This window comes from Orcinus orca, chromosome 3, assembly GCF_937001465.1.
Source record: "Orcinus orca chromosome 3, mOrcOrc1.1, whole genome shotgun sequence".
In the NCBI taxonomy this organism is placed as follows: Eukaryota; Metazoa; Chordata; class Mammalia; order Artiodactyla; family Delphinidae; genus Orcinus; species Orcinus orca.
This window is the reverse complement of record NC_064561.1, coordinates 121,831,066-121,855,689: the sequence shown is the minus strand read 5'-3', so window position 1 is coordinate 121,855,689 and position 24,624 is coordinate 121,831,066. Positions and strand designations below refer to the sequence as shown.

General features: G+C 44.7%; 1 protein-coding gene across 4 annotated transcripts in view; it reads right to left on the bottom strand.

The window, feature by feature from the left end:
* Positions 1-24,624, bottom strand: part of SERINC5 (serine incorporator 5) — a 178,684-nt gene that overhangs the window by 25,727 nt on the left and 128,333 nt on the right. For 3 of the 4 annotated variants that reach the window (XM_049707759.1, XM_049707758.1, XM_033409081.2), the window contains 5 exons: positions 23,930-24,097; positions 5,334-5,438; positions 4,695-4,873; positions 4,140-4,222; positions 2,606-2,699 (listed from right to left, as the gene is read on the bottom strand). In XM_049707759.1, coding sequence (XP_049563716.1) covers positions 2,606-2,699; positions 4,140-4,222; positions 4,695-4,873; positions 5,334-5,438; positions 23,930-24,013 — 545 coding nt within the window. In that variant the 5' untranslated portion in view covers positions 24,014-24,097. The remainder of the gene's footprint in view (positions 1-2,605; positions 2,700-4,139; positions 4,223-4,694; positions 4,874-5,333; positions 5,439-23,929; positions 24,098-24,624) is intronic. The other variant, XM_012537375.3, reaches the window with a different exon arrangement.

Genomic DNA, 24,624 nt, shown 5'->3' with positions numbered 1-24,624 from the left:
GAAAGTGTCAAAAACAAGACAACAGGCTTAGAAAGGAGTCGCTTATGCTAAGCCCCACACCACCAAACCAGCACAACTTAGAGTTTCAGCTCTCCCAGAAACGGAATCTTAAACCAGTCAATCAGGAATCCCCTGATTAGCACTAGTTATGTCACCTAACTGGTAGATGCCTGCCATCCCCTGAAGGGAAGTTACCTCACAATAACCAACCTGCTTTTTTGCCTAATATAACTTCCTTGTCCCTGCTCTCTGCTGCCTATAAACGTCTTTTATTTTGTACAGCTCCTCGGAGCTCCTTTCTATCTGCCAGATTGGAGGGCGCCCAATTTGAATCAATTTTTGCTCGGACAAACTCTTAAACTAAATTAGATGAATTTACATAAAAATAACAATACTTGTACATTTCCTAGCTTAATCCTAATTTTAGGCAGACCAACCAGCTGTGAGTATGTGGACAAAAGAGATTTTATTGGGACACTGGCCTCAAAGCCGGGACAACAGCAACATCAATCGTTGCAAAGCTCTTAAGCCATTCCTATTGGGTGGTTCCTGGAAAGTTTTTAAAGCAATCAAACTCTTCCAAAATGCCCGTTAAAACTTGGCATCGATAATTAGTCCCAGAAAATGGCTTCAGAATCAATCAAAACATTAAAGTCAGAGTAAAAAAGCACAAGTATTCTCAAGGAAGCATACTATTTAATGGGCAAGTCACGCACTCAGTATCAAAGATATTAGTATTTTATCATAAGTTCCTTACTCGAAGTTTATTTGTAAAAATTTTAGAAAAAACAGTGTGATGCATTCCTTTTGTCAAATAAAAAATTCAGAATGAAAGTACGTAAGAATCACCAGGGAATTCCCTGGTAGTCCAGTGGTTAGGATTCCACGTTTTTACTGCCAAGGGCCCAGGTTTGATCCCTGGTCTGGGAACTAAAATTCCACAAGCCACATGGTACAGCGCCCCCGCCCCCCCCCCCCCCGGAAAAAAGAATTATCATCGATGGAAAGAATGGTATTTAATCAATTAAAATGCATTTCCAACTTATTGTGCATATTTCTTCTGTATAACTGAGAACAGGGTCACATAAAACTATAGTCAACCATTTGACTTATCTTTAGGAAAACTTTGCTGCCTCGAAACAAGATCTAGTAGAAGCCCCAAACATACTAGGTTTCAGGGATGACTCAAAATGCAGGACAGCATGCAATAATAAACTTATATATGTACTCAGACCTAGAAATCTGTATTATCATACAGATTAAGATTTGAGGGGAGTTCCACGGCAGTCCAGTGGTTACGGCTCTGCACTTCCAATGCACGGGGCACGGGCTCAATGCCGGGTCAGGGAGCTAAGATTCCCACATGCCGCGCAGCGCGGCACCCGCCCCCCCTCCCCAAAAATAAAGATTTCAAAAAATACCAAAACACGCCTGTAGCGCTACCTGTATGACTATTCAATGTGCTGCAAACATTTTTAAATTGGTATTTGGGTGCTTACTCCAATATTTACCAAATAATAAAATGTTTAACCTATCTTTTCACTCAGGCATCTCATGATTCGATTTTCAAAAAAACAAGACCAAAACAAAACAACTACTACTACTACCAAGCTGAGGAATATAATCAGGATGAAAAGTGTTTTGAGAGAATTTGGACAGTATATTTTGTTTTGTCCAAAATAAAAAATAAAATTCACATTCATATAGAACTTTCAGATACCCGCCCAAACAGTACAAAATAACATGATGCCTACAAAATCTACAAAATTACAAAAGCCTTACTGGATATAGCAGGCAGTTATTTTCATTCATATTTTATAAGTAAAGTAAGACAGAGCACTTCAGTGCTTTGCCCAGAGTCACAAAGAGAGTCAACCTGGCCTTAGCACCGAAGGAGCTGGACCCCTGTCTAGCTGTCACTTCTTCAATGTGGCTCAGCAAGAAATAAAACGAGCCATTAATAGCTTGGCATTCCCCATGTATTCTAGGATGTGAATTCTATTTTCAAGGCACTTAAAAAGGGTCTGTATTTTTTTTAAAGTCCGGAAGGCTTTCTAAGGTAGAACAACAGATCTTCCTAATGAAGGGGTCCTTCCCCTCTTAGGCAGTTGAGAAGGAACAAAAATTTTTTTAAAAAGAAAAGCACTATTTCATTGAATATTCTTTGCAGAAAATGAACCTCCAGCTCCAAAGTACTTTTTTCTTTTTAATCTCCTAAGGATGGGAGCCTAAGATAAAGCCTACCCAAATTTTCAGCCACTAACGCAAGCACAGAGCAGGGGCTGCGAGGTACCAGCACTGGGGTTGAGTGTGGCTAAGTCTTAGAGCCCAAATGAGAGGGTGCAGGGAAAAGAGAGCCAAAGAGTGAAAAGCAATGAAGTGGAAAAAGGAAAAGTAGAAAGGCGAGAAAAACAGTATGGGAGAGGAGTAAATGAAGAGGTCCAAAGAGCAGGAGGGAAGGGAGAGAACAAGCAAAAATTGTTTTTGGTCTAAGCAGGCTGCTAATCGCTGGCAATACAACTCGGGGTAGAGCTCCTGTCATCATGGGCACTTTCTCTGAGTCAGAGAGTGAGTTCACGTGGAAGCTCTCCATAAAAGCACATACCAGTTCTTGTTCCATTTATGTGCAAACTCCACAAGTAAGAGGAGCTGGATGCCTATGAACAGGAAGCCTCCGACGGCTCCCACATAGCGCCAGGCTGCAAAAGAAGATCGTCCGGAAGGAGATGAGGTGACTGTCCCAAGTGTTTAACTCAAATGAGAGTAATGACTACAGTTAATTTTTACCGCAGGCTCCCTGTACCAGTAACACATTTAATTCCCACACAACCCTACAAGGTGGGCACTACTATTACACCCACTTTACAGATGAGAAAAACTGAGAGTCTACACGTAAGCTGACAAGGTCCCATAGCCAGTAAAGGGTGGGGCTGGGATGTGAACACAGGCAATCTGGCACCACAGCATCCAAGCTTCACCTCCATGCTATAAATAAATGCCAGATATCCTAACAGATGCAGTAATTCATAAAATCAACAATGACCCTCAATTTAAAAGTAAAATCACACAATGCCAGAAAAACCAAGGATTCAAATTTCACCGGATAGAGACCCACCAATGTCCAGTGAGGAAATGAGGTTCTCATGGGAGGCCACGGACTCAGGTTCTACTTCTGGCTCGGCCACAGAGAAGCCCAAACCTTGGATAAGCGCATCACATCTCTGGGTTGTCTATAATACAACTGAGCTGTGCTAGAGGATGGACAGCTAGGTCCCGTCCCGTTCTAAGTATATTATTCTAATATATACAAGGACCTCTGTGGAGAATTGAAAACTAGTTACCAGTATTTTAGGTAAAAAGACAACTTGGATACAACTTCCTTAAGGAGTACATAAAACCGGTATGACCCTAAGAAACTAGCTGGAGCCTGATATGTGGCTATTTGAGGGACTATGGCTGTTCCTTATTCACAATGTGAGTATTTTTACTATCTTAATAAGGAAAGTGAATCCATTTGGGTCTGAACAGTGTTCTGAACCTCTAAAACTCAGGCTTTTTTTCTCCTCCCTACCTCATATGAAGAAGGGCCCCTTGTTTCAGCTATGATTGAATGCATTATATTAAATAACTTTGGTAGGTTCTATCGATAAGGGATATAATTCAGTGTTGTACAGTTTCACATAAGGCAAGTTTAGAAATGGTCTGGAGGATGCCTTTCTTACCCCATTATAGCTACAGCAGATTTAAAGCTGCTGAGAAGCCTTGGGTTTGTGTGCAGTGCTCAGAAAGAACAAGGTCTCCCTGGGTCACGCTGACATGCTAAACTAGTTTTCAAACAAGTTTTAAGTGCTTCATTTTCCCTTCAGGCTAATAACCTTAATTTCAATTCTTCAACCGGTAGAGTAACTAAAGGTCCTCTCACCCCTCCCAGGGAGGGAGAAGTGGAGGTGTGGGGTGGGGAGGGAGGAAGTACAGAGGGTGGGTGAAGTGTGGGCAGCTGAGGCAGGATTTTTTTTTTTTTAAGCTACAAGAAAGTTAGTAACCTACAATATCAAAGGCACCCTGGACTACGCTTTCCAACAGTTTTACAAAGTGAATAAAAACACAATAAATAGATACCCCCAACACCCCATTTGTACCATTTAGAAAGGTCTCCTGATCTGGAATGAAGAAGGCTCCTGAGCACATGGCCCCCAACAGCAGAAGTTTAAAGAACCAAAAGCTGGAGGGGAAGAAAAAAAAAAAAAAAAAGGAAATGTATTTAAATGATATTCAAGGAAGGACAAAAGACCTCTTAGAGGTAAGCGTGTCAATTCATGATTCTATTCTCTCCAAATGGAGGGGAAGTAATTAAGTGACTGGAGACTGCCTTTTCCCATAATTAGACAGACTTCGGTGTGGCCTCTGATTGTGCAAGACCATTTTGTTGCAGGGGTGGAAGTGACCTGGGGGAAGCTCTTGGTACAAGAAATAAACTCTTATCTCCAATGCATTTCTCATTATGGTACCAGGTGTTACAAATAGGATTCCAGTTCTTAGGCCACTGTGTGGTAAGTATAAGTTCCACCTTCCCTAAAATCGGTGTCAACAATTTCAACTAGAGGAAAGCAGTCAGAGGGTCTGAAGAGTGGAAGAGGTCCTGGAATGTTGCTCTGAATATAAGGAAGGGTGAAAGGATCCCCACAAAGACTCACCCATTGTGAATATAGGCTCTACAACTTTTACTGTTGTTGATTTTCAAGGTCAGGAGGCAGAATATAAAGAAGAAACAGGCCATTCCAAAACAGACTCTATATACCGCAGAATACCCCACCAGCTTCTCACAGGTGTCGCCAGCTTTAATGCCTTTACAGATATCTTCGAAAAAAGGGATCTGAAGAAAAAGAGAAAAAGTAATTTGTTAAAACTAGGAAAAGAAGGGCTGCCAATGGAGTGTTCTTTCAGCCTACAAGTCAAAATCCAATGTGAAATACACCACGTGCAGAGAGAAATTAAGACTGAGAAGAAAGTCTCTCTTCCAAAGACCTCTTTCTTTCTCTGAATCTTTCTTAAAAATACAGTGCTCATAACATACCACTCCACCTCCACTTACTCCTAAGGAATTCTGAAATCCAGCATCAGAGTTTTAAAAAATGATACTTATAATACACAGGTATATTTTTCTTTATTCATCCATTCATTTTTGCTGCGCCAGTCTTAGTCGCGGCATGCGGAATCTATCATGCGGAATCTATCATTGCGGCCTGCAGATGTCTTAGTTGCGGCCTGTGGGATCTAGTTCCCCAACCAGGGATCGAACCCAGGCCTCCTGCATTGGGAGCTCGGAGACTTACCCACTGGACCACCAGGGAAGTCCCACGGGTATATTTTTCTTGAAATGCATAAATATGGAGAATAATTGCACATATGCCATTATTTATATAGGATAAGCTCCTGACCTGGAAATGAAATCAGTGGGTCAAGTAGTATCTACATTTTAAAATTTCAAGAGATAAAGTCAAATCACACTCTTAAAGGCTGCCTTTACATCCTACCAGTAACATTTGAGACTGCTCACATTCCCAACCTGAGCACCAAATTTAAAGGTTAAAAACCACTATCTTGTTTTAATGTCCGTCTTCCTCATTACTAGTAAGGTTCACATCTTTTCTTAAATTTATGGCCATTTGTATTATTCTCTGTGAATTGGCAGTTAATCGGATTTTTTTTCTTGATCCACTGGAGCTCTTTATTTACGGACCTTAATCTTCTGATAAATGTTGATAATGGTTTATTCTAGTACAATTAGAAGGTTTTAATGTAAAACCCACTTACATTATCAGAATAATTAAAATCTTACATTATGAGAACAAGCAGCACGTTTCTATTAATGTCAGAAAATAAAGATTTAGTCAGTGTTAAAAAAAAAACTTGCTTCTTACCAACATCAAAGCTGAACACTCTTTAGAACAGAAAATAAGTTGAAAATCACATTACAGCCTTTACTCACAAGACAAAAAAAAAAAAAAAAACACCAGGAAAAAAATGACATAAAACTAGAGGTAAAACTGAAGCATGATAATTTAGTTTCTTCTCCAGAAAATATCCTAAAGAAACAACAACAGTGGAGGTTATTAAGATTTCCATAAACAGAAGGAAGACTACACTTAATTGCAGTTCATCTTCCTCCACGAGGGTTCCCTCCCTCAGAAAAGAGCTGCAATCATTACTACACCTGAATCTCAAACATGCTTTTCCAAACAAAGCATGTTTTTCAAAGTTAGTGTCTCAGGCAAAAAAGCATTAATACTGAGACCCTATTAGGATAGCTCCATTTCCATGAATAGCTATAAAAGATTTCATGGGACTTCCCTGGCAGTCCAGGGGTTATGCTCCGCACTTCCACTGCAGGGGACACGGGTCTGATCCCTGGTCGAGGAACTAAGATCCTGCATGCTACGTGGCACAGCCAAAAAAAAAAAGATTTCATAAAGAAATGCCAAATATTTTGCAGTCAGCAAGTTCCTGCAACTCCAATTTCTTTTTCATCAGAGCAAGAAACAAATGCATAAAGAGAGACACTACTATATTTTTGACCAAGCCAGGTAAAATACTAAGCCTAATAAAATACAGAATGTCTAGTTAAATTTAAATTTTGGATGAATAATAACTAACTTTTTAATATAACAACACTTGGGACATACTTAGACTAAATATTGCATGGGACATATTTATGCTAAAAAAGCATTCCTTGGCAAGAGATGAAGCTCAAAAGAAGGTAGGGTCTTGGTGGGAAGGGCCAGGCGTATGCCATGCTAAGGATTCTGGCTCCCACCCTGTAAGAGAAACAACTATTTAAGCTGGAATGCCTTTGGCTGCAAAGTGGAGAACATATGGGAAAGGGACAGGTTTGAGGCAGGAGGATAAATTAGAGGGCCACTGGATTAACAGTCCAGATAACAATCGAAGAAGGTAAACTACTAGCAGAGAAAACAGAAATTCTGTGGCTAGAAGTCATAGTTGGCAGGACTGTGAAGGATGGGGGGAGGGTTCTCTTCTGCTTTATTAAAGCTGTTTGGGGTGGTGGGGGAGTAGGGTTGGCAGAGGACGAAGAGTGGAACTGAAAAGAACAGATCGGGAGTTTGCTTTTAACATATAGGGTTGGAAGCGCCTTGGAGCATCCCAGTGAGAACGGCTGGTCTGGAAATTGCTTCAGTATAGCGATAAGGATACAGGACACAGGAAGTGCCCTCACACAGGTAATGAGAAGTCAGGAAGGGCCTTCTGAAGGACCTTGAACTTTTAGCAGTGTTTCACAGTGAGTGAGCAAACTCACATGGTTAAGATCCTCATATACTGAAGTGATGGGGGATGCCACACAAGTGAACGTTTCAGAGCCTCTAGCGGGAAACAAAAGCTGCACCCGTATGAGTGGTACCGATAATAAGGAGGTAACATTGCATTAAATCTGTAAAAGGAGGTGCCATGCCACCTCACTCCTGTTTTGTTCATATGGGATTTACTGTTCTGTAATATTCATGGAACTCTTCTTTTCCCTCCCTTCCGTGTCCCACTCTATCAGCAAAGCTAATCCCTGCTGCACACCGCCGCCCTCACTTCCACTGTAACATGTGCATGGCAGCATCCCTTTAGTCTACACCAGCCCATCTTTCCCGATTAGACTCTTCTCCACCTCCCTACCCCACACCCACTTCTCTCTTCTTCTCAGATCAGTTCAAGAAGAACGTTACCGCCAGCAGGCCTGAACGCCTACCCTACCATCCCCCACAAATCCCCCCTCCCCTAAAACCCTTGTTTACCGCCAGAGGCCCTTAGGCTCATCAAAGGGTGAGTATGTGGCACTGCATACTTCATCCAAAATATCAGTAGGCAAACAACCCCCTGCTCCAAATTCTAAGACCTGCTTTATGCTCTGTGGGTGACTTAGTCATTTAGCCTTCAGTACGTGGTGAATATTTTTAGGCAAAGAATCTCCGAGTTGAACAAGCTGGCAAGATTTAGTGAGGGGAATCTGCTCTGATTAAATATTTGCTGTTCCAAGCTCCATCCCGGTTTTAGAAAAAGAAAACATTCATTACACACAGATTCCACACCATGGGGTAGAGGCGACAGGCCTGCTAAGGGTGTTACCTCTTATGTCTGGTTCTGGGCATCCAAGGACGCTGCATCTGTGTTGGTTCTGTACAGACCCAAGGGCAACGGTTTCCCCACAAGCCTCAAGCAACCAAACTCAGAGCCACAAATTATCAGGAAGAATAAAAAGCTCACATGGACTTCCAACCCTGAGAATTAAATCGGTGAATCATTGTAAAAAGTGCTCATCACAGTTCCTAATCCATAGTAGCCATTAAGTAAACTTCCTTAACTGTAAGGTACTATTTTATAAAAAGAACTTCTTGGGGAGGGAGTTAGGCACATTACACGAACCCCTGACTGGTTGATGCATACTGATTTAAACATGGGGGGGACATGAACATCTTAGAACTCAGCAGATGCTCTATTCACTTTACAGAGGATTCATATTGAAAGTTACAGTTGGACCCCCATATCTGCCAGTTCTGCATCTGTGGATTCAACTAACCACAAATGGAAAATATTTTTTAAATTTTTTTTATTTTTCAGGGAGGTCCAAAAAGTGAAACTTGAATTTGTCATGTACCAGTAACTATCTACATAGTATTAGATATTATAAATAATCTAGCGATGATTTAAAGAATATAAGAGGATGTGCCTAAGTAATATACAATATCATTTTATATAAGGTACTTGAGCATTGGTGGATTTTGGTATCCGATAGCGTCCTGGAACCAGTCCCCCACAGATACCAACAGACAACCGTACCGGGTAACTTTCAATAAGATGAGTCCTTCCCTGGCCCATATATATAGGCATACATGAGAGATATTGTGGGTTCAGTTCCAGACCACTGCAATAAAGCAAATGTCTCAATAAAGCGAGTCACACAAATCTTTTGGTTTCCCAGTGCATATAAAAATTATGTTTACACTACACTGCAGTCTATTTAGTGTGCAATGGCACTATGTGTTTTTCTTTAAAAAAAAAAAAAGCAGTGTATAGACCTTAATTAAAGAATATTTTATTGCTAAAAGAACACTAACCATCATCTGAGCCTTCAGTGAGTCATGGCAGTAACATCAAAGATCAGTGATCACATAACAAATATAATAATGAAAAAGTCTGAAATATCGTGAGAATTATCAAAGTGTGACACAGAGACATGAAGTGAACAATGCTGTTGAAAAAATGGCACCAACAGACTTGCTAGATGCAGCATTCCCACAAACCTTTAATTTGCAAAAAATGCAGTATTTGCAGAAGTGCAATAAAGGACAACAAAACAAGGTATGCCTGTATAAGAATTGAGTTCTAAGAAACAGTGCTCACTACCTATCTTTCAGAGACCTAGTTGCCACCCAAAAGAAAACACGTCTGAACTCCCAAATCAGGGAAGACATTTTGAAACATCAACACAAGTATTAAGCTCAAAGAGATGGAAGCTAGAAAATCCCTGTAACTCATCTATATAGAAGAGAGGCTAGCTATGCCTCCAAAACAATTTCAATCTCAGGTAGATAAATATAAACAAACAATAGAAGAGCTACAGAAAGGCTTACAGGTCTAGTTGGCCAGGGGCCCACATGCTGCAAACTTAGAAATAAAGTATAGAATTTGGGAGTGTTTCTTACAGAAATGAAGAGGAAAAGGAGCGGCGTGTTCCTATAATATTAAAATATTATTTGGGAGAGATGAGAACATGGCATATTAGCAAAGCGAATGAGTCTTACATTTCATTACATCAAATTTTTAGGGCAATGAATGAAACCAAGCTGCAGAGAAAGCTTTGGGCAGCTGAGCAGGAGTGATACCATAAAACCTAGAAGAACCACATCTGTAGGTTCTGTTTTAGTATCTCTTACTTGAAATGAATTTCAGAATCGAGACCCTCTCTCCTTTTTGATATTCCACTTATTTTCATACTTTCTAAGACAATTTCTTTTTGTCTGTGGAAAAACTCCAGTGTCCATGAGAGTGATGCCTGTCTGTTACCCACCCACGGACAGGAGCTGTGAAACAGGGAACATTAAGATCCGCTTCCATCCTCCCCTCAGTGGCCTCTAGCAACCAAGGCTCATTTCTCTGTAAATTATTACCTTTGAGGCCCTTTTTTGGGGGGGGGGGAGGCTATTTTTAAAAACAGTAACAATCTTACATCTCTTTTGTTCGGGTTTCTAGACATTTTTACAAGAAAAGTCTACATTGTGCCATTATTAAAAGCCATAAGGGGAACTAAAATTTCACCGAGCCTGGTTTTATTTGACCCTGCCACCTCTGCCATCAGGAACTTAACATCCCCAAATAGTAACTCCCCAGAATCTCAGAAGCATGCAAGACAGAGACGGCACTGGTGCTCACAGCTTCTCCTCCACCATGAGCATTTCGTCAGGATCAAACCACCCCAAATATGATTAGACAGTTAGAAAACAACTCCAACCAAACTTTAAATAATAAGCTTTCAACCCAAACAAGACAACTTGCAGAGAACTGACTAATAATGATGGCACGAAGGGCTCTTCCTCAGGAGGGAAGTAGGCGACAGCTAACGTCGATCTGCTCAGGGAATTAAGGTAACATGAAGGCAGAATGTACGAGCAAGAATCACGCCAGTTACTAATCTTGAAGGAGAGACAAGAGTTAATCCCAGCGAAAACTCATATAAATCTTCAATTAGGCAATGGCAGTGGGGATTGGGGCCGTGGAATAGACAGGTCCCGTGGAATAGACAGGTCCCGTGTGCTGATTTGATGGGGCCTAGGAAGAAAGGCAGAGGAACCCAGAACTAAGATTCCCAGTTCCTAGCTTGGCAGTTGGTTGGATGGCGGCCCAGCAGTGGATAGGAATCACAGAAGAGCGGTTTCAGGATGGAGGGGCAGTCATTCAGTTAACGACAGGCGGCCAGTATCCGGGGGAAATGTGGGCAGATGGCTAAGCAAGGGTGCAGTGCTCCAGAAAGACAGCAGGACTAGAGAGAAGGACTTGGTAGTGACCAGCAGAGATGGCAAAGGAGGCACTCAGTGGAGTAAATAAACTCACCTGGAGAGGAATGTGGGTAGAGGAGGGGGAGGGAGACAGGTGGGAACAGCCCAGAATGCTGGGGAATGCAAACATTTGGGGACTGGGAAGAAGGGGAAAAAAAACAAGGAAGAAACTGAAAAGGTACAGAACCAGAGAGAAGTTGAGGGAGGCTTTCAAGAAGCAGAGTGTGTCAAATACCACCAATGCGATGACAGCGCAGATTGGATTTGCCAACAGTCATCTGGGGCAGTGATCAGAATATTCTCTAGAGCAGATGGGGGCAGAAGCCAGACTGATGGCTGAAGGCTGAGCAGAGGAGACAGTCAGGAGGGCTGGGTAGCAGGCAGAAGTGAACCCAGCAGCCCTTTCACCCCTGCTTTCAAGAAATCTAACTGCAAACATAAGAGTCCAAGCATCATTCTAAAATATATTTATTTACAATTATACAAGCAATACATAATTATATTCTTGTTGCCAAAGATAATGTAAATTATAACAGATACAGATAACTGAATCCCCTTGCCCATCATTACTCCAACCCTAACCTGACTGCTTCCCAGAGGGAATCACTGTCACACTTTCATGTGTATCCTTTTAGGCCCTTTGCTGTGTTATTCCCCTCTCATTACGTCTCACAGATTGTTGCATGTTCAACACATAAATCTATTTTCATCCTTTTTAACTACTATACAGAAATCCACAACCCAGACCAATCATAATTTAGTTTCTGTGACGCTAGTGGCAGACATTTACATTGTTTCTGAGTTTTCACTCTTATAAACAATGTACAATGGTTAGTTCCCATATTGTGCATGTCTCTCTCTGCACATGTAGAGCATTTAGGAGGACTGACATCCACAAGATGAATACTGAGTCATAAAACTGGTTAAATTTTAACCGACACTGCCAAACTCTCCCCAGGGAGGGTTTCTGAAAACCCTAGGGTTGGGGGGAACAGGGAGAGCAGGAGAGAGGCACAGAGATGCCCACAGAGCCCCCTACACACCCATCTCGGAGCGAGGAAAGTCTCTGCTGCTCCCCCCTAGGGTCAGCACCTCAGTAAGCACTGCCCCCCATAATCAAGAGAAAAGGGGTGGAAACAGGGGGCCCTCTGAGTCCAGAAAACAAATCCACACCTAACCTCAGAGACAAAACTGCAGCTATGGCGGCCTGGACTTTGTTTTAGATGGCAAATACGGTTATTGGCCCACACTCCCTCCCACAGAACGCAGGGTCTGATAGAGAACTCTGTGCCCCCTGAGAGGAACAAGGCCCACTGACAGTTCTCTCTTGAACACAGAGATGCTAAAGTTTCTATTAAGAGGACTAAATGTCTAAACAGGCAGAGCTTTCTAGTCAGACCACTCATCAGTGGGAAGATGTGCTTACGGCCTAAGTGAGCACCAAATCAGCTAGCTTCCTCTTGAACTTGTGAACCCGGAATAGAGTGGTGACATATCAAATGCAAATCCAACTATGCTCATGGCTGTTTTCTGTAAATAATTATTAAAAGCCCAGTGAAAATAGAGTTTACGTGTGTATTCTCCATCCCACACGATATATTATATAACTATACCTAAGCGTCACAGCACAGGGTTTGCTCATTCCCTGACTCATTCATATCTACTATGTACAGGTACTGTTCTAGGATATGGAGATTCAAGCAGCGAATAAAATAGGTTAAAAGATCCATGCTAACAAGGAGCTCCCTTTCTAGTGACATGCTGTACACACAAAGCCTGTGTGCTCTGCTTTATGGATATTTCAGGCATTTTCATGGTTTAATTTCAACTATCCGTGATTTTGCCTTAGGTGGGACACAAGAACCTAATCTCCTCCAAAAGACTGAATCCTACCAAACCTATACCCTCAAGGCTCTGAGAGCCCCTAGTCACTTGTTCCCCAATCCTAGTTCTGAGAACCCGGCCAGGCAGACATTTCAGTTTCTGGTCCAGCATCCTTCCCATTTTACACTGGACCAGGAATTGGGGGCCCCCAGGAGCAAAGCACTGGGGTACCCACACACTCATTCTCTCCATCCCCACTTCTTCCCAGTCACCAAAATGCTTGGCTTGGCTACCTAAGAAGAAGGGCTGACTATTATTATTATTATTATTTATTATTATTATTATTATTTTTTTTTAACCTGTGAATGATTTACCACGTATTTCAAAAGGCCAGGAAGAGTAAGACATCATACTGTTGAACGTGTCACACTGAATGTATCCCTACATTGTTCTTGCCTAGTCAACCCAGTACATATGAGCTCACACAGCCCAGTATTTGCAACTTAATCAGGAGCTCCGGTACCCTCAGCACAAAGTTGAGGCCATTCAAGTTTCCCCTTCAGGGAGAAGGGTAGAATAACTGCATATGACAGGCACAGGGCCACTGAGGTCTACCACAGGCCAGTGAAGCAAAGGGCAGAGTGTGGGTCAAATCCAGCTAGCTCCTGTTCATGTAAATAGAGAACAGAGCCACGCTCGTTTGCTGGCATTTTGTTTTGGCTGCAGAGTTGAGTAGTTGCTAAAGACCACAAGGCCCTCACAGCTGAAATGTTTACTAGCTGGCTCTTTACAGGAAAAGTTCCCCCGGCCCAGGACTAGGAAGCAGAGCTGAGGAGCTGTGCTGAGCTGCTGCTGAAGCATGAATTAGCATCTCAAAGGCAAATGACAACTGGTGATGACTTACTCTACGGATCGTAAGTCAAAGGAACAGCGGAGACGCGACTGGCGGAACTTGTGCTTTGAGAGAATTAAATCGTACGTCTCCCGTATGTCATTTTCAGAGCTGCAGCTTAAGGATTTTAATTTATCTGCCTGCAAAAAAAAAAAGCTTTGTGGAGGAGGTGGTGGAGGACATGCCTGCGAGTTCAATGCTTTTTTTTTTCTGCAGGTCAGAAGCCCGCGTAGTAGGAAAAAAACCTCACATCTGTTACACAAACATGGCGTGTAGAACCAAAAATAAAACCCACACTGATGAAAGCCGGTATGTAGAGAGATAATTTTAGACTTAATTTTAAGACTGTATAAACAGCTTCACTGAAATTTAAAAACCACACCCCCCAAATACCCAACCCCCCTTGCGATTAAGCTCAACCCTGCTTTAGAGGGCAACACACTCCAGTCCCTTTTACAAACCTCCTACCTCACCTCGGCTCCCAGTCTCCTATGAGGACGGCTCCCAGTCTCTCATGAGGACGGGGGAAAAAGCACTCCTGAGTTCTAACGTCACCCCAAAGGTCAACAGAAGGGACAGCTGACACCACCGTCTCCAACAGTTGCTAACGGAATTCAGATTTTTTTTTTTTTGCGGTACGCGGGCCTCTCGCTGCTGTGGCCTCTCCGGTTGCAGAGCACAGGCTCCAGACGCGCAGGCTCAGCGGCCATGGCTCGTGGGCCCAGCCGCTCCGCGGCACGTGGGATCTTCCCGGACCGGGACACGAACCCGTGTCCGCTGCATCGGCAGGCGGACTCTCAACCACTGCGCCACCAGGGAAGCCCCAGATTATTTTTAACTATGCAGCCTAACGCTGGGGGCACCTTCTTTATACACTTTCCACCTGAGGCCCAGTTCTCTAAGGACAACTGTATGTTACTCACACCCACACCCCCTGCACCTGCCACACTGCTTGGTACTTACATAGGCAGGAAAGAAAGGAGGGAGGGAGGGAAGGAGGAAGGAATCAATTACATGACTTAAAAGATATTTTAAAACATGAACTCAGATTACAGTTTAACCAAGTAACACGATCACCCTTTTAAACTCTGTTATCAAGTATCAAGACTCAACTATTCACAATATTTATATTTCCTGCTCCCAGCGATCTGAGGCTACTGTTGTTTGTGTATTGTGCTGTTTGTTCCCTCTGGCTCCAACTTTATAACAGAGCTGTTTCCAACCATAAGCTCTTGTCTGTCCCATTTATCTGCAGAGAGCTGCGTGGTCCCGTCTATGGACAGTTGCTTAACAGGTGCTTTTGATGGTCACAGAAAAAAGGATCAGGAAAACTTCAGTTCTCACATCTTATCATTGTACCCCTCCTACAGTTGGACGGATCCTGAAACAGAGATCCTGTTAACATCCGATGCTCCCCCAAAGCTTCTGGGTAACAGATCCTCCAGACCAAGGACAATAACTATTGTTTCTTGTTTTCTGGCTCCTGGTAAGCTCATTATTACTGGACTAGGATCAAACCTCTTTGTCTTTGGTTCAGACTCAAAAAGGCTCTCAGCAGGGTTTACATTAGTTCAAATCACTGCCTGTAGAACCAGACTATTTCCCACAATCACTCTCCCCGCATTCACTGAGCGCAGGAGGTTGGGGCCTGAGCCATGAGAGAAGCGAGGGAATGGGAGGGCTGCAGGGACTGTTTTCTCCAGGTGGTGTTATGCCTGGATGAACTTGAGACCTAAGATAAAACTGTTTGGAAACATGTGCCCCCAGGGTCACCCCAATTTAGAGAGGAGGGGACCCACAAGATTTAAGAGGTGGAACCTCACTGCCAGCACACCCCAGGGAAACTCTGATCAGGCCACAGTGAGAATCTTTCCTCTGTGTTCTACAAAGAACTTGAAGTTCAGTGGCCCAGGCCCACCTTTAACCTCAGAAACACACTCGCTGATACACTGAACACATATAAGGTACAACAGTACAAAGAACTCAGCTGCTGTTCAGAACGAGGACTTTTGAAAAGCATTCTATCTCAGCTGGATTAAAAAAAAAAAATACTCCAGACTCAAATAACTGGGTCAGCAATATTTTTTTTGGCGCTAATTCAACACTTGTTCTAACACAAAAGCATAAAATGCCAGCTGAGAATGGAGAGTTCTACTTCCTAGAACTTCAATGCACGATAGCAACACCTGATGCTATGTCTCAGGTACACAGTTCTCCTAACATTCAACCAGTAAAGACCAAGATCAAAACAGGAGCCAGACTTTCCAGCTTCAGCGTGAACACCTGTCATTCTATGCTGCGACAAACTACATGGTGTTCGGGATCAAACTGGAATATTTTTCGTTGCTGCTGTTTGTTTACTTTGAAAAGACGGTCACACCAAACACAGCTTGAAGGCAGGTTCTATTTCACATGCAACGCCCATGAATAAATTGGATGGATTTGTGGTTGCCCCTATTTTCTATTTCAGACTAACCATCATCCCTTGAGCCCAGCTTCTGGCTTTACAAAGGGAAGGAGGCACGTGGGGAAGATAAGCTAAGAAAGCCACTGAGGGCCCGAGGTGGTACTATTTCCAGAGGAAATACTTCTCCCTCACCACCAAGTCCAGAAGAAAGACCAGGAATCAAGAGGAAGGATAAGTTTGCTAAGCCTTCTTCTGCTACTTCTGTGAACATCTGAGCAACAGCCGACCCCAGTCGTACAGGCCAGAGAGGCACCCCTGGTCGGGGACCAGCAGTCCTGGGTCCTTGTCCCAGCTCTACCTGGTGTCACGGCCTTGGACAAGCCACCTCACTGCCCTGCGCCACATCCTCTCATCTGTCAAATGAGGGGGGTGGTTAGGGTTATAACAAGATTCTTCCACTTTAAAATAATGTTTTATCCAAATTATACTCTAAAAAGAGAGCAATATTTTCTCTGCATGACACTTAACATCGCATAGTATCTGCTGTCTCTTCACTGGGCAGAACACTTATGAATGGGAGCTGCATCCTTTTTTCCATTTCTTATCTGTTTAACTAGATCCTTTAACTAGTAACTTTGTTTCATGTATTTTTTTTTTTTAACCCCCTGTGACTGGCACGGGAACGGGAATGGGAGGGCTTTCCCAAAACCAATACTTACTATAATGCTTTCATATTCCTCATACTGTAGGTTAAAAAAAAGTAGAGTAGCTCGTTACCAAATTTCAGCATCTCTAACATGTTGGATCAAAGCTCTGTCAACTCTAAGAACCACCCAAGTATGGTTAAATGTCACTGTGAACTGACCACAGGGTGTACTCAGGAAAGCATTTTGAAATCTAAGTCGTCTCTAAGGAAAGTAGCTTCTGTGTTCATCTACAGTTGCTACACTGTGGGAACTCCAGAATTTGAAAATGGAGTATCATCTGGGAGACATACAAGTACAAACAGCAACCTCATGGGGTCACCCATGGGGTTAGTTCTCTGGAGAAAGAAGTCTGAGGGGAAGTGAACGTGTGAAGCTAGGGACATGGGGACAACCCAAGTCTAATTAAGACAATTGGAACAGGACATCAAGGAGCCTGGTGGGGTCGAATCAGGACTGCCTGAATGCTGAGTAGAAACCCAACCCTTTTATGACCTGCGTGGGGCAAGTATGTCGTCAGCACTGGACCTAGAAAAAAGGGGGAGAATGGATCTGTCCCCAGCACTGTCCTGAGAAAAGTGTGCCTCAAGCAGATAAACATTAGGAATAACCAAAGCCGGAAATGAAAGCACGGCTCAGGGAAAGCAGGCAGAGGAGAAGGGCTCAGGCCAGGAGGTAACCACTACACTCGGCACGGCGGGGGGAAATGGATGACCAGATGTGGATATGGCCTCGGAACGAGCCTGGCTATAAACAGTCCTCCTTTATTCCATTTTCATCCATCTACTTCCACGTAATCTATGTTAATACAGCTAATATACATGAATTTCCCATTACCACATCTCCTTCTCCTTCTAATGAACAGTGAAAATGACTGAGAAATACAGACCAAAGCTAATTTATATATCACCTCTAGGGAATGTGTTGAGAGAGAACTGGATTTTCTGAATAAATAGAGAAAAGTCCTTTAAGCCTGTCCTGCTACCTCTGTTCCAGGGGCCTAAATCCACAGTTGGCAGCCTCAACATGCATCCCTGTCCCCCTTCCCTGGCAAATTATGGACTTCATGATAACTGCAGAAATCGCGAGTAGAATACCTACTTAAGATTTTTTTAAAGGGGTGGGGGGAGGTGATGACTGTAACTTGGGAATGTAACTGAAGGAGCGGCAGATTTAGATCCAATCAGGGTCCCACCTCCACTTAGTCCTGAAACTGAGTGGTCCATTGAGTTCAGTGGACCAAAGTGACCAGAACAATTTCTAAATAGTCACTTGGATAAAAATGCCAGATTCCAGCGTGCCAAGGGTAGACGAGTCACGGCAGAGACAGGCTTCTCGGGCCCCGGCCTGGGGCTGTGCGTGAAGATCTGCAAAGACCACTCGAGCACATTCAGCAACCTCCCTACCCCTCACCGTCTGGGGTGGGTAAGAAGCCTGGTGTCCGTTCTGACATTTACAGCCTTTTCAGAAACTCACGAACTCAAAGAGTTTAAGCTATTTCAGGAGTTTCAAATCCAAATGCTATTCTTGGGGGGCAAGAAGTAAGGGGAAATGTATGGGACCTGATGTAAGTAAACATCCAGTGATGGGGCCTGTGGCGAGCTACAGCATGCTAGCCCCTTCTTGCCAAATGCAAGAAGCAGGCGGCCAAGTGCACATTAAAAAAAGAAAACTCTGCTGGCCTAACAAGAGCCTGTAAGCCAACTTAACAATGGCTGAGCTAGGAGATTTCCAGGCGCACCTGAAGTCTCTGGGTGTATCACTGGCTAGTGGGGGAGGCTGGGGCATCAGGGGTTCTACCAACAAGAACGGGTTTTCATTAAGTCCAGGGAGAGAATGGAATTCAGAAGCTGCTTTTAAGACACTGAGGAGACTGCAGCCCTCAGCCCCCCTCACCTCTGGGCCCTGTCTGCTCTCATCCAACCCTCCTCTGAGGCCCACTCTACCCTGCAACAATTATCACCCTGTGCTGAAAAGAACGGAAAAGCTCTTCTCATCCAATCATGGGAATGGTTCAATTTCCACATTCTTACTCACTCAGAGGAAAACTGATCCAAACCCACCAGCAGAAAATAATGTATAAAGCAAACCATGTCTCCAAAAGAGATTCAGTAAGAGTACAAACAAAACGTTAACACCTTTTAAAACGACTGAAGGGGGCTTCCCTGGTGGCGCAGTGGTTGAGAGTCCGCCTGCCGATGCAGGGGACACAGGTTCATGCCCCGGTCCGGGAGGATCCCACATGCCGCGGAGCGGCTGGGCCCGTGAGCCATGGCTGCTGCGCCTGCGTGTCCGGAGCCTGTGCTCTGCAATGGGAGAGGCCACAACAGTGAGAGGCCCGAGTATGGCAACAAAAAAACAAACAAACAACTGAAGGAACAAAAAAAGATTGCTACCAAAAACAAACATCATAGGAGATTCTCCTCTCAATACAAGGAATGATTCTTCAAGATTTAAATTGCAAGCAAAGAAACACACTAAAACAACAACATAAACGCGTCTTCCACGATGTGGGAGGTATGTTTTGGTTCTGGAAGAAAAAAAACGCAAAGGTTCAGGTACTACCTACCACCCATGTCAACGCCTCAGAGCAGCCTGGGCACCAAGTGGAATGCGGGATGGAGAAAATGGATTCTTCCACTCAGGAACCTTTAGGGCTCTTCTTCCCTCGGCCTGGCACACAGCTCACAGGAAAGAAGCCCCGAGGCCCACATAGATGCCCTGTCCTCCCTTTTCCAATGCAGGCTTAGTCTTAGGGGCTCCTGTCCCACAGGAAACAAGAAGAGCCTTCCTTTCTCCTCCCTCCCCAAATGCCCGCGCAGCTTCCTAGGACGCCCAAACTCAAAGTGTCATCATTGGTCTCCACACAGAAGTTCCACCTTGATTTAGTGGTGCCGGTCAGGAGGCTTAAATCTCTCGCCCATTTTGTGGTTGCTGTTCTACATTCTAAAATGGATTTTTAATCCCCACAAGCATCAAATATCTCAAGACTGTTCCTGCGTGAATTACATGGTCACTGACAAGAATGACCTGCAATAAAATGGCTGGTATGTTTTGAGATGGGAAAAATGCTCCAGGAGAAGACAGAAATCGCATCCCATTCAACCAGCACAGCAGAGCCGAAGTTCTCACGGGAAAGAGGAGTTTCCCCGAGAGAGATGAGGCGGGACGAAGTCTGGCCCAGCAGCTCTTTGCAGTTCCCTGTCGCTCAAACTACAACACAGGCCGCATTGGGAAGCCAAGGCAAAAACTGAAAACAACTGAAAAGGTGCTGCCTTGTGTTCAAAATCCACACACCAAAGGCCACGTGGCTCCCGACGGAGCCCTGGCCACTGCGCAGGAAGGCAAGGATGCCGGGTAGGAGGCAACTGCGCTCTCCCATCTGGGCTGTTACAAGGATACGTGCTTCCCCTCTTCCTGTCACACCCTTAACCATTTCCCCAGGCCAACGAGGAGGGAGGAGGAAGGACTGCAGCAGAAGCCCAGTGTGCATCCCCCAAGGGACCTTCCAGCGCTTGCCCTCAAGCACCGCCTGAGGGTGAGGCCAGCCTCTATTCTATAGGCCCAGAAACAAGCTGACTTGGTGACCAGCTGGCTGGCCCCCTGTGAGGCCTTAGAGATGGGAAAGTGTTGGTTTCACCCACAGGGGCCTCATTCCCTATTCAGGAAGCCCAGCCAAACCATTTTCAAATCAGTACCTTCAGGGAACAGGCAGAGAAACATTTACAAGAGCCTCTGTGAGGCCTCGGGGTTGCTCCTTCCCTCTCTCCCTCCCTTCCTCCTTCCCTCTCTCCCTCCCTTCCTCCTTCCCTCTGCTCTGACCCCAAGTCACACTGCACACACACCACTGCTGGGCTCACCCCCTGAGTATCTCGGCCTGTTTCTATGACAACAGCCTCCTACTCAAGAATCTCTAATGGCTTCCCACTTGCCACAAGACCACGGCCAAATGCCTCACCTTAGCACTGAGATTCCTGCAAGTCATTCTACCTGCCCATGTTTCCTCCCTTCTACACATGTGTTGTCCTTATTCTACCTACAGAGCCTAGTCGCTAAGAACTCAGTCAGCCTGAATTCAAATCCCAACTCCACCACTTAGAGCTGGAGACCTTGGGCAAGGTACTTAAATGACTCAGTACCTCAGTTTCCTCATCTGTAGAGCAGGGATAATACTGCTCAGGTGAGTACAGTGGTCATGAACTGAGATGATAATGTAAAATGCCTAGAATAAAACCTGGTACACGGTATCACCCAACAGATATTAGCAATTGAAATATTCATTATTATCACACAAGTCACTTCTTCCACGAAGCCTTCCCTAGCAACACCAGTCAACACCTTCTGTTTCTCTTCTTTCTTTTCTTTTTTTTTTAAATCTTCTGTTTCTTAAACGTTCTATGAACAGTCAGATACTGACTGGAGTTGTTAGGGACTGTTCCATGAGGCAGGTTACTTGGATGGTAATCAAATGTTAAAATTATCATTATGAAAGTCATATCCTAAAATAGGTCCTGTGGTTCCCAAATTATCTTTACCTCCAGTAACAATGTTTCTGATGGGTTCATCTCTAAGAGGTACTATACATTTGTAGTTTCAGATTATGTTTCTGGGATCCAAAGCCTAATTCCACGGAGACTGAAAGCTTCTTAAGAGCACCATGGACACACTGGCAGCTCCTATCACAGTGACACACTGGGGCCTTTTTTTTTTTTTTTTAATTTTTCCTTCCTTCCTTCCTTCCTTCCTTCCTTCCTCCCTCCCTCCCTCCCTCCCTCCCTCCTTCCTTCCTTCTTTATTTATGGCTGTGTTGGGTCTTCGTTGCTGCATGTGGGCTTTCTGTAGTTGCGGCGAGTGGCAGCTACTCTTTGTCACCATGTGCGGGCTTCTCATTGTCGTGGCTTCTCTTGTTGCGGAGCACGGGCTCTAGGCATGCGATCTTCAGTAGTTGTGGTACGTGGGCTCAGCAGTTGTGGCTCGCGGGCTCTAGAGTGCAGGATCAGTAGTTATGGAACACGGGCTTAGTTGCTCCACGGCATGTGGGATCGTCCCAGACCAGGGCTCGAACCCGTGTCCCCTGCATTGGCAGGCAGATTCTTAACCACTTCGCCACCAGGGAAGCCCCACACTGGGTCCTTAAGCCAATGCTTGTTCATTTAAAAAGAGAATATTAAGTTACCTGAAAAGCTAAGGTAAGAAGTGGGAGATTAAACAGACCTTCAGAATAAGAGTTAAAATCTACCCTTTCAAGTATTCCTCCTCTCAAACTTCTTGTCACAAACATTTAAGATTAAACCAAGTTAAGAAGAAGAGAAGAGTGGAAAACACCACCGAGATGGAGTAGGACCTGGTGTAGACGAACAAGGCAGCCTTAGCCCTTGGTCTCCCTGCCTCCAAACTTCCACAGCACTTCATGCATGCTCTCATAAGACACAACTTCTACCTGGTTTTAAGCTCAGACTTCATACCTGTCTCTGGGTTAGAAGCTCCTTTTCTCTCAAGTTTGAATGACCCATGGCTCCCATGCAGGGCCTTACTGAACAGAGATCCACTGTTTAAAGCAATCAGAGGAGAATCTAAACTTCACAAGTTTTCACATTAGTTCCAGTATATTCCAGATCATACCACCACAGTTATAAAAGCATTACCCAACAGAAAGCTTCAAAGGGACTACTTTAACGGATAAGAATATAACAAGTGCTTCTAAAAACATGATTGTTCTGAAGCCCTTGAGTGCATTTAAAATAGTCTGCAGTTTCAGCATAAGGTTGGGGAGAACAAACAGTTCCTCAGGAGTTGCTCCTGGCGATGCCATCTCCAGGCTTCCAGTAGGGCACTGCCCTGACCTTGCCCCCCCCCCTACTCTGCTGGCCCCAGGAAGATGCAGTGCTCAGCACTAAGGCTGCGGGGCAAATGGGGTCTGGCTGGCAAGCCTTTCTTCTCCCGCCTTCCCTCCGAGGAGAGCTGCCCCCAGAGAACACACCTGCAGCTCTTCCCAGCAAACTGTGCCCCTGCAGAGGAAGTGCTCCCTGGCTCAGGTGGGGTCCCCAGATGGGTTGTCTAACTCATTTTGGGGTTCAGTAGTAGGAAGACCACTTCCTTGCAGATTCGAGCCACAATGTCTTACATCAACTTCTCGGGGGATGAAGGCAATGTTTGGCATCTACCCGCTGAAACTGTAGTCTTTTTTGTCAATTTGTTCAAAACCTCAGAGCGGAAGGATGGTGTTATTTATTGGGCTCCCTCAGAACCCCCAACACTTCCCCCCATAATCAGGCCTACTATGAGGAAATTCCAGAAAAAAGGCCCTATATGTGTCTCTATCAGCATCATGTACCAGGGATACCTTTGTAGACACTGCCCAGGAAATGGCTGGAAGCAAATCCATCCCTCACCCCTGGAGACACCCACCCCACAAGTGACATGTCCAGAAAAGTAAAACTTGCCCAATAGCCCACTCCTCATTACCTGTGGGATTACGTAGGCTTTACCATACTGGCTACATTAAGTGTTTATATATAACAGCTGCTACCAGAGACACTGGCAGACAGCCTTAGGACAAGGGAAGAGTACAAAGGTCTGTAAGAAAAGACTACACATCTAATCAGGAACGGCCATCAACAAGGCTAAGATGGGACTTCCCTGGCGGTCCAGTGGCTAAGACTCCGTGCTTCCACTGCAGAGGGCGTGGGTTTGATCCCTGGTTAGGGAACCAAGATCAGGGAACCAAGATCCTGCATGCCATATGGCATGGCCAAAAAGGAAAAAAGACAAAAAAAAAAACCCCAAAATGAAGCCAAGACAACACACACAATCTTCTGCACCAAAAGCATCAGATGGCATCTGTCCTTCTACTAAAGATAGAGATGGTGAAGGGTTCGCCCACTTGGAAGGAAAGCACTGAAGAGGCTTCAGGGAAGTTTAGGGAGAGCGGGTATAACCCTAAACCACCCTGGGGTGGGTGGGCCCCATCCTCTAAACTGAATGTTTCCCACACACCCTCATCAACCGTTCATCAGCAGTAGGAAGAGGTGAAGGGGTGACTTACATGCTCCCTCATCCCGTTGGCCACGGTGTTGGACATCATGATGCAGCAGATGATGACGACCAGGATGAAGTAGAGCGCGTACATGAAGCGGGTGCTCCGGGACTGGCGGATCTTGGGGCAGCAGCCGCAGCAGTAGGAGCAGCCAGCATTCCCACAGCAGCAGGCCAACTAGGAAAGGAACACAAAACATCCTCTCAGAGCCTCTCCTTCACAAACCTGCTTACCCCAGACCTCTGCAGGTGAGCTACCGTTCTTCCAAGGCGTCCTGCCCATAGGACATGTGTGAACAGTTGAGTGCGTGAACAAAGTTTTCGCCAGAATTGGTCTGACATTGTCTTTAATAAACATGATGGCTTGGGAGATGCCCAATACTTAAACAGAAAAGGCACACTTCACCTGAAGCACTGTCATCACTCTTAGACAAAAACCAATTGGTGAAGAGCAAGAAGCCAAGAACTAGAAAAAGGACTAAGTGAAGTGGGAAGGACGGGAATACCAAGAAGTTGGGCCCAAGAAAGGGACCTGTCAAAATCCATGAGCCAAAGAATGAACTGCATGGGCGGGGGGGAGGGGGGGGGGGGCGGAGGTAACTTAAAGCACAAAAGGCACAGGTGCCTCTTACATGTGTGTTGTTGACCACAGCTTCAGGCCCCTAAGGGTAGGCTTTAGGCTAATGAGTGGGGCAGGATTGGGCT